This window comes from Gymnoscopelus braueri (assembly GCF_963280865.1).
Source record: "Gymnoscopelus braueri genome assembly, chromosome: 21".
Taxonomy (NCBI): Eukaryota; Metazoa; Chordata; class Actinopteri; order Myctophiformes; family Myctophidae; genus Gymnoscopelus; species Gymnoscopelus braueri.
In genome coordinates, this window is record NC_137623.1 from 3,353,144 (window position 1) to 3,367,347 (window position 14,204).

Here is a 14,204-nt window from a genome sequence, read left to right on the forward strand (position 1 = left end):
TTTTGAACCTAAAAGGAACAAAGAGAAAACTGACGTGACCTTCAAAATAAGGGTGAAGTGTTTGAGGATTTGACTGTTGTGTTTTACTTCACTGGCTTCCGTAGTTTTTAAATGACAATGAGTTTATATAAGGGGGCGTGTCTGATAACATTTATATCAAATATCCAAATATTGATTCAAGCAACTTAAAAAGTGTCAGGGATGCACATAAAATCCTGAGAAGATGTTAAAATGACCCAATAAAAGTTTTGTAGTGTAAATAAACCAATCTATCATTAAATGTGGCATCATTGACTTAATCTATATGTATTTTGTATTTTTGATAAGAAGATGGCTTTGTTACGAATTGCAATATTACTTTAGAGCTATAGTTGGGGGGGGGGTAATTTTATTGGTTGTCTGTTGTACTGTGTTTTATATTTTGTTTGGGTTTGAGGGTAGTTAGGTCTTAGTTTTATTTTATTTTAGTCTTGGGGGTTAGGGTTTTATGATCTTATTTTATGGTGTCTGTATATTCATGTATTTTATCATCTGTGCCTTATGTATCTCTGAGGGGTATAGCAGATCTACAAGCTCGTACCGCGCTACGAGCTTGTAGATATGCAATTTTTTTTTTTATCGTGAAAATGTGTGCAAATCTTTAGTTTGAATATATATATATACTTTTTTAAAGCGAAAGTTTTTAACTCAAATCTTTGCTTCTGGGGATTTTACAAATGTTTTCTAAAAACAGTTTTTTTTTTACTTATGTTGCTATATTTTCAATGGTTTTCAAACTTTTTTCATGTCAAGGACCCCCAAAATAATATGTATTTGGCCGCGGACCCCCTCCCATCTAAAAATATTTTGTTCCAGGGACACCCAGAAGCAAAGATTTGAGTTAAAAATGATTTGCACAAATTGTCAAGATTTTTCTAAAAATAGCAGAGCTTGTGTATCTGCTATTTTTGAATAGCCAAAGAAATCTTAAAATGACACACATGCGTTCCTTTCCCGGCCTTAAAGGGTTAAAAGGGGATCAAAGGGCCTCCAGACACCATACTGGATGCCACACAGGTTGAAGAGAGCATCGTTGCATGATGCCAGGCTTACAACGCACAGTGGATGTCTTCCCACCATCTTAAGCTGGTGGCTTGCCTTTCCTGGAAATTCCTAGCCTGGTAAACCCTCCCTCCGGAAATCTCAATTCCATTTCATTTCAGGAGTGAGTCTGGCATGATCCGCCATTCTGGCAATGTGGATGAGGGTGGGAGCTGGGCGGGACAAGTAGTGTTGAATGACAACTCCTTCAGCCAATCAGCGTACCAAAACATGTGACGTCATCTCAACGCGCGTCTGTTCAGTAGTAGTAACAGACTCAAGCTGAGAGAAGCAACGTTAGCAACTGCAAGCATAGTATTAATCTACCGTATCCATTATTAGTTATGTCTGAATCAGATGTGCACGATTTTTGCCGGCTCTGTGAAGAGAATTGTCGTAAAGACGGTAAATTAAGGCATACCAAGAAACTTTTCGAACGTGAAGGACCTGACAACAAAAGCTTATTTCTGCGTCTGGCTTCAGTTGGTCTAAAGCTGCAGTCACAGGAGGGCAAATCCTTTCGTGTTTGCATTAAGTGCTCCAGACTGGTTAAAACAGTAGAGGAGTCGATAGTAACACTCAACAAGTGGAAACTTTCCGAAGAGACTGGTCCCGAACCGGCCGCTACGAGCCAACCCACAACTACACCCAAAACCACACCACCTCAAACAGAGAAACGGACCAGAGAATCGCCTTCTAAAACGCCACGGGCAGCGAAAAGACAAAGGCACCATCCCCCAACACCGAATCGCAAAACAACGCCACTAAAAACCCCTGGGACAAGACAAAGTGTGGTAGTGGTAAGAGAAGTTCACAAAGATGTACTAATGTAATGCTATTTATTAGCCTATTCGTCAGTATCAGAGGTAATTCTGCAGTGGTGGAAAAGGTACCCAAATGTTATAAGTAAAAGTATCAATATTGCAATGTAGAAACACTCTGTTACAAGTAAAAGTCTGGAATTCAAAATGTACTCGAGTAAAAGTACAAACGTATTGGCATCAAAATACACTTAAACTAAGTACAAAAGTAAAAGTACTCATTATGCAGAATGTCCCATTTCTAGTTTCCCAAACATAGAAAACCCTTTTGAAAATAGCAGATGTACAAGCTCAGGTTGCATTGCATCTGAGCTTGTAGATCGGCAATTTTCAAATAGTCAGAATGTATTTAGGGCTGAAGTGGTTAATGTAAAATGTGATCATAAACAAAATTTACTAGTAACTGTAGTTTACAAATAATTGTAGTGGAGTAAAAGTATAATATTTGCCTCTGAGATTGAGATGTAGTGGAGTAGAAGTAAAAGTACAGAAAATTGGAACTACTCCAGTAAAGTAAAATTACTTCAAAATGGTACTTTAATTGTATTGTAAGTACAATTCTTGGGTAAATGTACTTAGTTAGTTTCCATCACTGCACTTCTGTGGCTAAATCACAATCAAATTGTTTACTTAAGTAAAAGTATCATTACTGCAATGTAGAAATATTCTGTTACAAGTAAACGTCTGGAATTCAAAATGTACTTGAATAAAATTACAAAACTATTGTCATCAAAATGTACAAAGTACCAAAAGTAAAGGTAGTTAAGCAGAATGTTTAAAATGTAGAAAAAGCTTTTGAAAATAGCAGATCTACAAGCTCACAACGCGTCGCCATTGGACACGTGAGCTTGTAGATCGGCTATTTTCAAATAGCCAAAGTTTGGGCTGAAGTGGTTAATGTTTGTTTTTTAATAATAATCAAAATCTACAAAGTAACCAATAACTAAAGTTTTCAAATTATTGCAGTGAATTAAAATTTCGATATTTCTCTCTGAGATGTAGTGGAGTAAAAGTATAGAAAAATGGAAATACCCCAGTAAAGTAAAAAATCCTCCACTTAAGTACAGTAGTTGAGTACATGTACTTAGTTACTTTCCACCACTGAACAGCACCAACATTCCGTCAGTCAAGCAAGTTAACAATGAGAGAGAAGGTTTTCACTTAGATCAAGCATTTTGCAGCTATTTTCACGTTTAAATGTACAACTGATTAAGTTTTACCTGGCCATTCCACGTTCTCTTTGGTCTGCAATGCTCTGCATACCACTTTGTGTTGAAAATATGGTGTAAGAAAAATGTGTTTTGTTGAATTGTCTTTTTATGATAAAAGATTGGAAATGTAAAGCTCAAAAGCCTATTACCATTACCTGTTTATTGATAACAGAAGCTGTAACCTATATAAACCTAATATTATTCAGTCAACAATACTGTAAATAGTAATGCACTCTCTGTTTAATCTTTCAGGTAATGATTCGATACCCTTCAGCTAAACCAGCCACACTGAAATGCCCTACATCTGCAGCAGGGATTGTGGAAAATATTGCAAAGGAGAGATGGTCAACTGCTGCTAACCTCATCATGAAACATGACATGCTGTTGAACGAAATCAAAGAATCTGTGCTTGGTCCCCTAGACGATGAATGCAAGAGACTTTGCCATCCTAAACAATTAAGAGATTTCATGCTCTTTCGTTGTTCTCCCAACGACTTGAAGTCCTTCTCATTTGCCAAGATGGAGTCAGATCTCCAGCGTCTGGCTCCATTTCTGTTCTCACTGTTGTCCACCATCACACGCCAGTCTCCACTCAAAACCTGTGCTGCTGCATCTGTACTCTTGAGAGGAAGACATGAGAAACTCCCATCTGCTTTTGCATACTACATAAACAGTGTTCTACAGTATGGTGGTGCAAAAAAGGCTGTGTTTCAAAGACTCTGCAAGTTAGGGATTTCAACCAACCATGACACAGCAGTCAGGAAACAACGTGCACTGGCGGACACGTGTGGTGATGCACTTCAGCAGCTCAAAGCTGCAAACGAATTGTTCCTCAACCCCCAGCAAGACTCAGATGGGGACATAAGGAGATGTCTGGAAAAGCTTGACTTGTCTGGTAAGAGGGACATGCTTTTTACACTCTGAAAATTGTTTTTTTCCTCTTTTGTGTTCTTCATTCTCAGAGCCGTAAATGTAATAGTTTTTAATGATTTCCTAATATTTTATTTATTGTTTTTACAATAGAAGGAGCAACACCGAGCACTTCAGCCGCAAAACAGTTAAGTGTCACAGAGGACGTCCAGGACATGGAGGAGGAACCAAGCACTTCACAGCAGGGCAGCGAAGCTGCAAAAGATTCAAGTGTCACAGAGGACATCCAGGACATGGATGTCCTACCAAGCACTTCACCACAGACCAGTGAATTACTGGATTACGGTTTATTGATGCCTGCTGAAGATGACCATGTCTTGCCATCACCAAAAGCTGCATCACCACCAGTAAGCCTAGAGTCAACCAAGCCACCACCGAGCTACTCAGTAATACTGGACAATCTGGACTTCTACATGCCCACACACCACCAGTCAATAGATCAAACCAACAAATCCATACACTGGACTCACCATATGGCTGTGGAAGACCGAGTATCCACACACCACCTCAGCAACGAGAAACCACCACAGTCTGTCGCAGAGTACGACATTCTGGACTCTCTTCCGTCAGAGGAAGATCAAAAAAGCATGCGAAGTGCATTCATTGTCCTCGGAGCCAGAATCCTCACCCAACATCTTGACGCCTTCAAGCCCTTGAGTGACAGTGTGGTCCGTCACATTCCACATGAATATTTGGAGAACATGTCTAAGGCCTCCACCCATGTAAGTGCTGTTTAGTTAAACAATGTAATTAACCATCACTGTCACTGTGTACGGCTATAGACATAAGCCTGTCTTATTATAATCAATATATTGTCTCCTCATAGCATCCCCTTGGTCTCATCTTTAAAAATGAGAGCCAGTCTAGTGACCTGGCAGACATTCTTCTGCATATCCAGAGCAAGTAAGTGCTTTAAAATGTGAATTCTGTGAGTGTTTCAGAGAGAGGGTGTGGCTCGATGGTGTGATAAGAGTTTTGTGTATTTTGTAGCTATGTTCCACAGGGCAAGGATGGTTTGGCAACGCTCCTGGTTGGAGGCGACAGGCTGACTGAAGGTGCCAGTCGCAACATACAGTGGTGCTTTGCAGACGGACGATCAGCCGAACAGAGACTTGAAGGACTGCATTTCAAGTTTGAAGATTGGCACGCTATTAGAAATCTTTTTGAAGTGAGTGAATCGAAAAAGTCAACAGATGTTTCAGGAAATTATTTATTTGTCTAATACTAAAATCAAATAGCATGTAGGGGATTCGAAGCTTCAACATGAGTTTGTAGCACCTAACTATGAGAATAATCTGACTTTGAGGATATCTTTTTATTGAAAAGCACAATGCCCTTGTCTAAGAGAATAAGTAATACAAAACGGTTTTGATGCGAATTTAACCATGTTTGATTAACATTTAAAAAAACATTAAAGAAAAAAAAAAGCATTCTACTAATGATTTGGAAATGAATTAACAATGGCATAGATGTAATCTTCAAACATTTGTTTCTGCTATGTCATTCAGATATATCATAAACTCTTCTTCAAAGACGCATCTGCCAAAGACCACGGTACCTTGCTGTCAAACATGAACAAGCTCAGGTTTGTAAAACCATTTAACTGAAAATGTAACTGTTCATATTCAAAATTACTTTAAGTTCACATTACTTCAATGCTCAAAATTTAGTCTCTGTTTTTCACCTGTTTAACTCTATGTTCTTTTTATTCTTCAGTGAACACCGGCCCCATGAATTTCGGCCTGGTATCAAGTGTCTGTGTGTATGTGTTTGTGTGAGTGAGTGAGAGAGATATGTTTTCTATGATGTCCTGTAACCAGCGAACACCAGCCGCCATGAATTTAGGCTTGGTATGAAAAGTTTCCACGGTTAGTGTATTCTTGTTTCATTGTGTGTGTGTCGTGTCTGTGTGCGTGCATGTGTGTTTCTACAGTGAACACCGGCCCCCATGAATTTCGCCTCGGTATCGTGTGTGTGTGTGTGTGTGTGTGTGTGTGTGTGTGTGTGTGTGTGTGTGTGTGTGTGTGTGTGTGTGTGTGTGTGTGTGTGTGTGTGTGTGTGTGGCACAATATAGTGCACTCTTAATCATCTCAAACTCTTAATACGTCTTAGGTGCAGCAATGCAAAGAAAGGCCCACATGCTGCATTCAATGCCTACAAAGAGTTTGTGGATAAAGACACAGCAGCACTGTTCCTGGCAGCAGCAATGACCCATTTTGGGCTGAAGGATGTCACTGGTATAATACATTTTTATGAACATTTCCTTCCCTAATTGGATTAACAGGTAGTAAGTATTTCCTTCAAGATGCTCTTTTTTCTTGTGACGCTTCCGTTAAAGGTAGTGTAAGTGATTTGCAAAGTGTCAAATAATTGCAAAATGGGTATATGTTCTGATAGTACTCGTTACTATAGGGTGTCCTGTCCATGTAAGGAGTCCCCCCCCCCCCCTGTGGGGAGAAAATGCAGTTTCGGTTTTCCATGGTAGGTGTCGGGTCTTCGTCCAATCAGGATAGAATGGGGGCGTGCCTCTGTGCGCGTGCTATAGCGCGCCCCCTCCTGCGTGTGCACAGTTTGTTTTCAACATGGCGGCGCCCAGTGAGCAGAGCAAAATACCGATTCCAGCTCTCCAAACTACAGAAATACAAGCCAAAAGAATAAAGAAGAGTGAAGAGAGTAAAGCTGTTAGTGAAGAGAAGAAGTCTGCCTTTAAAGAAAGGAGAAAGGTGAAATCAAAGACCCGAATTTACATCGGAACGGCTATTGAACGGTGGAGACTAATAAAAGAAGCAAAGTCTCTGAAGACGGACGAAGAAGTTGCGTTACTTCTACTCGACCAGTAAGTCATATTTTACTTTACAGTGGGTATTCTAATCTTGTTAGGCATTTATACTAGGTTAGTGGTTGTTTTTTTACCCATTCCTGGTTTAGCGTATTTTATTTTACTGTGGCATCTTAGCTGTACTATACAACCCTCGTAGACGTATTTATTAAATTATAAATACGTCTACGAGGGTTGTATACTACAGCTAGTGGCATCTCATGTCCATCTGTTCGGTTGCTGAGTTTCATAGCAAGACCGAGATAGTTGTACGTTCTTCATAGAAGCATAACATTAATGTAGCGTAGTATGCTCTCTACACCAGCAGAAAGTAGATGCCTGAGAAATAAACCCCCCTAATCTTTTTTTTCTGATCTTTTTCTTTGTAGTTATGAGAGAGATGAGTCTCAATCAACGCCGTTCAAGGGTCCTCGGAAGAGACCCCCTCCCCCATCTTCAATCTCGAGCATTTCAAAGAGCGAGAGAGAGTATGTCGCGTTGTACTTTTTTAATGTGTAGATAACATTGCTTCTTGTATTAATATTTTGCTAAACTGAATGGTTATTTTACAGGGATGATGATAGATTCCTTGATATGCCACAACTGGAGGAAGAAATCGCTTCACAGGAAGCTGCAGTTCATCTGATGGAAATTAGGTTTGTGTTGTTTTTGCTACAGGATACATTGACCTTTTAAACCACCAGTAGGCATATGTATTAATTGTTTCAGATTGCATTATTATCTACTGCACATCTGTTTTACATTGGCCTAATACAAAGTTATTTTTTCAAGTATGTGGTATGAGAGTGTCTTGCATAGAAAACAATATAACACAAACAATTGCAATAACAAAGAAGAGTGTTGGCTCACTCTGTGATGTCACACATAGCTGGGTGGTTAGACAAAGGAGTAGCTGGGTGGTTAGACAAAGGAGTGGCTGGGTGCTTAGACAAAGGAGTGAAGAATGTCTCATCATTCTAACTCAGGTCATTATGTTTAAATTGCTCTCTCTCTCTCCTTCTCCTCTATGATGTGGCTATCAAGTTTACTCATTCCATCTCTGCACTTGTAACAAAACAATATTGTTGATGTTCTGGTATTTTTTCTTGAAGGGAGGAGGATAATTCCCTTGATTTCCAGCCAGTGGAGGTGGAAATCCCATTTCAGGAAGCTGCTGCTCGTCAGTTTGAAATGAGGTTTGTGCTCTGTTCTAGCTAAATCACCAGTAGGCCTGTGTATTGTTTCAGAGTGTGTTAGTTTCTACTGCACACATACAATGTGTGTTTTAACCATATGCCATTGTTCATCAAGTATCTTGGTATGAGAGTCTCTTGCATACAAAACAATATTAACATTGTTGGCTCACTCTGTGGTGTCACACATAGATGCGTGGTTAGACAAAAGACTGAAAAATGTCACATCATTCTAACTTGGGCCATTCAGTGTTAATTGCTCTCTCTCCTTGCCTTCTATGATCAGGCAATATTGTGGATGTTCTGGTATTTTTTCTTGAAGGGAGGAGGATAATTCCCTTGATGTCCAGCCAGTGGAGGTGGAAATCCCATTTCAGGAAGCTGCTGCTCATCAGTTTGAAATTAGGTTTGTGCTCTGTTCTAGCTAAATCACCAGTAGGCCTGTGTATTGTTTCAGAGTGTGTTAGTTTCTACTGCACACATACAATGTGTGTTTTAACCATATGCCATTGTTCATCAAGTATCTTGGTATGAGAGTCTCTTGCATACAAAACAATATTAACATTGTTGGCTCACTCTGTGGTGTCACACATAGATGCGTGGTTAGACAAAAGACTGAAAAATGTCACATCATTCTAACTTGGGCCATTCAGTGTTAATTGCTCTCTCTCCTTGCCTTCTATGATCAGGCAATATTGTGGATGTTCTGGTATTTTTTCTTGAAGGGAGGAGGATAATTCCCTTGATGTCCAGCCAGTGGAGGTGGAAATCCCATTTCAGGAAGCTGCTGCTCATCAGTTTGAAATTAGGTTTGTGCTCTGTTCTAGCTAAATCACCAGTAGGCCTGTGTATTGTTTCAGAGTGTGTTAGTTTCTACTGCACACATACAATGTGTGTTTTAACCATATGCCATTGTTCATCAAGTATCTTGGTATGAGAGTCTCTTGCATACAAAACAATATTAACATTGTTGGCTCACTCTGTGGTGTCACACATAGATGCGTGGTTAGACAAAAAAATGTCACATCATTCGAACTTGGGCCATTCAGTGTTAATTGCTCTCTCTCCTTGCCTTCTATGATCAGGCTATCAAGTTTACTCTTTTTATGTATATATTTTTTGTGATCATGTATTAGTGTATGAATTCAATTTATTTTATTGTTTACCCCAGTATGTCCTCATTGGATTTGAATGAGACCATCGACGCAGAGGAGTTCAACAGCCTCCATAATGCTACGTGAGTTGACCTTTGAATTTTTTACAACATAAAGCAGTACCAACAATATCAATTGTTGCATTATTACAAGTACTAAGTACTCTACACATTTTATTCGGCAGCATTGAGTGGGAAGATGATGAGTCCTGGCATTATGGGAGTTTGCCATTGTCATCGTCTGAGGATTATCTGACAAGAGACTACGACAGTGAGGAGGATGACAGTGAAGATGATTATCGGCCCCGCTTATATGTTCGGTAGGTTATTATAACCTATATATGCTGATGTCATTGAGATATCATTTTGTTGTGATTATTTCTGAATTTGATACAATTTTTCCTGCAGTTGTGGTGGTGCTCTAAAAGTCAGCATTGATCATCTTCCACTCATCAGTCTTGATGAGTCTGTCCATGATGGGGGAGCTGACGAAGAAGAATCCATTAACACTCCAGATCCAGAACATGATATCCAGGCCGGGCCTAACATTCTCGAACAACCTGCCTGTATAGCGTACCACATGTCTCTGCGTCAACTAGTGGAACATCTACAGCTACCAGAGCAAGAGTGTAAACACTGTAGAATCAAACAACCGTTTGATGTTGGGATTACATCTAGGGGTACAGCAGCCATCATTGAATGGGTGAGTTTTTGTTTTTAGTGTCCTTTACTGTGCTTTTGAATGCGTTTTCAGTTTGCAGATGTTGTACGTTATTGCATCTAATTATCCTGCATGTTTTCCAGTTTTGTAAACAGGGTCACACTGTGTGGAAGTGGTCATCCCAGCCGTATCTGAATTATGGAATGCTGGTTGGAGACTTCCTTCTGTCCTGCAATGTCCTCATCTCGGGAAACAACTACGCCAAGGTTACTCTCCTATTGAAGTTCATGAATATGGGCATGGTGAACAAGACCACATTCCACAAGATCCAAGACCTCTACTGTGTTAACACGATCACAGAGTTCTGGAACAGAAAGAGGACTGCGATAATCACTAGACTACAAACCAAAGACAAAGTTGTGGCCCTGGGTGAGTGTCCATATATAGCACAATACACAGTCCAAATGTATGATTGATTATAGACTTATGTTCTCATGACCACTCATTTGAATGTGGGGTTTAACACAAGCTATTTCTGATGAGTACAGATACATTTCAGTTGAATGACATGATCTAATGTTTTTAGAACAAACTAGCTTGGCTGAATGATAATGTAGTTATGAGAGGGCTAACGGTTCTCATTCCTATATTTATGTTTTTGTTTATGCCAGGTGATGGTCGGATGGACAGTCCCGGTTACTGTGCACAGTATTGCAGTTATACCACCATGGATAATGACACAAAAGAAATAATCCATTTGGTCAACATCGACAAGAGAGAAACTGGGCGAAACTCTGTGATTATGGAGAGGGAGGCATTCATCAAAACATTTGACAAGCTCCATGCAGAACTGAAGCTGTCGGAGATCTGCACAGATGCCCATGTACAAATTGGATGTCTTTTTAGTAAGACATATTGTATTGATACATTACACTTCATACTACTGTTTTTGCTATTGGAGCATTATCTCACAATCATAGACCAAATTGACCTGAGTATGACCAGGTCATATATTCCATGTTTTCATTATGCCAACATTGTTTTTCAGCCAAGGGGCAGTACAAAGACAGTGGAGTTATTCACTCGTTCGACATTTGGCATGGAGCCAAGAACCTTGGAAAGAAGATACGTGCTGTAAGTGTAATTTTGGTCAAATCCAGTGTAATTAAAAAGTATGATTTGAAGTGGAAACTCAAAAGAACACTGATTATAATGTGCATGGATGATGTAACACATGTAATGTATATGAAAAATATAATTTACTTCTCACCCCACCCTACTCATCTACTTCTCACCCTACCTACACCTTTTGTCTCAATTCAAGTGGTTAAAACGAGTGCCCACAATGAAAACTATTTTATTCTATTGCATTTTCAGGCTGGTCTGTTAAAGAACTGCTCAATCCTCAATCACTGGAATCAACACATCTGCAATCACTTCTGGTACTGCTGCGAGAAGTCTGATGACTATGACACATTTTTTGTAAGTATTTCGAAACACAAACTATCACATTTTACTGCCTTGAATGAATCACATTGTCCTGAACCCACACAAGCGATCTGGAAGAGTAAACACATCACCTTGTGCTGTGGTGGCCACCTATCTGCTTATCACCACCGCTCAGTGACGTCATTATGTAGTTTTCGCCTACATAGTTAGATCACAGAATCACTTTTGAAGGTTTGCATGTAAGCACCTTTATTTGAAAAAAAACCTGAACCCTAGGATTAAGATTTTTGAGGGCGCATTAGCCCAAAAAAAGCACATTTACGTCACCTACAAGCTCACAACGGGTCACTACCTGACGTGTTGTGAGCTTGTAGATCGGCAATTTTGCTGTGGTAAGTCTAGAGAGTTGATGTTGTAAAAACAACAGAAATGTTTAATTCTGTGTTTTGTTTAGGATAAGTGGACTGGGGTCTTACACCATGTGCTGGATGAACACACCTGGATCCATAACAACGGTGCCTGTGACCACAAGATGCCCTTGACAGCAACAGATAGAGACAAGCCATGGATGCAGGCCGAATCAACAGCGCATCAGAAACTTGCAGAGATAGTTTTGAACGCACGCTGGCTCAAGTCTATCCACCATTACCTGACTTTCAGGTCAGTAGATCTGTTTTGTTATGTCTGGAGTTACCCAAAAAAAAGGACCATGCTACAAATGCAAAATTGACAATAATGTAGGGTATTTATGGGGATAATTAGTGTGCAACTGCAATGTATTTACATTGGATGTTGCATGGAAATGTGCTCTTATGTCAAATAACATTATTCCCTAATGTCAAATAACATTATTCCTCCTGCATTTCAATGTTTAGGTCAACTGGTGACCTGGAGTCTTTCCACAACCACATGCTGATGTACGCTTCCAAACGCTTTTCATTCTCCCCCCCTGTGTATGGAGCACGGATGCTGCTGGCCGCATTGGACTACAACCATCACGTCCACAGATCACCCAAACTAAAGGCAGATGGAACAGTGAGGTATGTTCTACATGACGCTATCTCAAGATTTTTGCAAGTATTCAATATATGTGCATGCATGTATGAATTATTCTATTATGTTATTCTAAATATTTCTATAATAAATTTTAGCGTTAATTGCAATCACTGTTACTCTTGCTCTATTAGTCATGGCAAAATGTTCAGCAAGAAGACAAAGAGCTACAGAGTGGTGGTGAAGAAGGAGGAGAAGGACTACAGCTACATCCCTGAACTTCTGAACGCTGTCCTGCAGAAAAGGTTGTCCGGATCAGGGATGCCTGCAAGGAGCATCAAAAGACCAGACGATGCCAGGCGCCTAGGAGTTTTGTGTGGTGTACCAGCACCAACCATCGAAGAGTTGTTACAGAGACAAGCCAGCAGAGGAACAGGTGAGTGATACTGTGTGTGTGTGTGTGTGTGTGCGTGTGCCCACCAGACTCAACATTTCAATCTGGTTTCCCACACCTCATGTCCCTCATTGTCTGCACCACACCACAGAACATATCACTGAAACACTCACACATCTTGAATGGCTGTTATGCATACAAAGGGATGTACATTGCACGCCATGGTAGAATAGTGGAACTCATAGCAAAGGACATATGAAAATATCATGCACCCTCAGTAAGACTGTACAAACATTCCCGTGTCATTCCATCCATGTTTCATCTCTGTGATAACCCAGACATTTTTGACAGCTAATACACCAGATGTTGTTGTGGTTGATGAAGATTTCACAAGTGTGTATTAGAGATAACATGCACCTTTGATCCTAGCCTAGAGAAAGCTTTTATGTCCACGGTCATTAAATACCAACCACTCCTACATACCATCTCAGAGCTGGGCTATAGGTGCAGACTATTTGTTTTTATATTTGGCAGCCTAGAACATAACTACAGACTGGTTGTTAGAGGTTTCAAACAACTGGGGATGACCAAAAAGTATGGCCAATGATTCTGCTGTCTCTGCTATAATTTGCAGTCATAGAGTATTGAGTGACGTACTTATTGTATCATGAAGACATGCCATGATTTTCCGAATGTAATCTTACTGCACCGTAACATTTGTGTACTTATATGCTCTCATTTGTGTGGACATAAAGGTTGACGTGTGTGTGTGTGTGTGTGCGTGTGTATGCAGGTCCATCACATATGATTGGAATCTTAGAAAACTAAAATTTTCCCTGTAATATAACTTCTAAAGTGAAATATTGGACTATTGAAAACTTCATATTTTTTCTTCTTGATGATTACAATAACAAACTGTGCCTGACCAGTGATCAACTTCAAATAATGACAACTACCTTTTGTGTTTTCAAAGGTCAATCGTTGCCAGAGAAAGACCAGTGACATCCACCATCCAAGTGACATTCTTCCATTGAACACACCGGTGGATTACACCAGGGACAAAATGACTCGGTTGCCAGAGAAAGACCAGTGACATCCACCATACAAGTGACATTCTTCCATTGAACACACCGGTGGATTATACAAGGGACAAAATGACTCAGAATTAGCTAGTCTTTTTTTTTCTCTTTGCTCTCTCAAGGAACTATTTACGGATTAAACCAGGGTCACTCTACTTTATGTGGATTATGCAGTAGACACGCACTGACATTTTGCACCATAATCCCATGTGTAACGCACTGACTTGTGTCTTTTATTGTGCTCCCCCAGACTCCCACCCCTCAAAGCACCTTAACCAACGTCCATAAATATTTCATGCACAGTGTACATTGCTGCTATGCTCATGCACCCTTTGTCATATCTTATCTCAGGTACCAGTGTAAATATGTAGATAACTTGTGTTGGCTTTTTTCGTTCTCTTGTATGATCGCCCTTGCCACTC

The 14,204-nt window shown here is 40.0% G+C and overlaps 2 protein-coding genes across 2 annotated transcripts; both read left to right on the forward strand.

The window, feature by feature from the left end:
- The first annotated feature begins 1,432 nt into the window (after positions 1-1,432).
- LOC308076796 (uncharacterized protein) lies at positions 1,433-5,984 on the forward strand. Its single transcript, XM_080417277.1, has 7 exons — positions 1,433-1,880; positions 3,365-4,007; positions 4,136-4,764; positions 4,869-4,945; positions 5,033-5,210; positions 5,551-5,627; positions 5,759-5,984. Exons 2-7 carry the CDS (start codon positions 3,368-3,370, stop codon positions 5,826-5,828), a joined length of 1,671 nt encoding a protein of 556 aa, XP_080273403.1. The 5' UTR covers positions 1,433-1,880; positions 3,365-3,367; the 3' UTR covers positions 5,829-5,984.
- Positions 5,985-8,766: 2,782 nt separating this feature from the next.
- Positions 8,767-12,587, forward strand: LOC308077519 (uncharacterized protein; the record flags this gene model as incomplete). The annotated part of the gene is made up of 9 exons (XM_080418267.1): positions 8,767-8,862; positions 9,225-9,290; positions 9,392-9,526; positions 9,615-9,909; positions 10,011-10,296; positions 10,539-10,750; positions 11,771-11,976; positions 12,192-12,351; positions 12,504-12,587. Exons 2-9 carry the CDS (start codon positions 9,226-9,228, stop codon positions 12,585-12,587), a joined length of 1,443 nt encoding a protein of 480 aa, XP_080274393.1. The 5' UTR covers positions 8,767-8,862; position 9,225.
- Between the last annotated feature and the right edge of the window lie 1,617 nt (positions 12,588-14,204).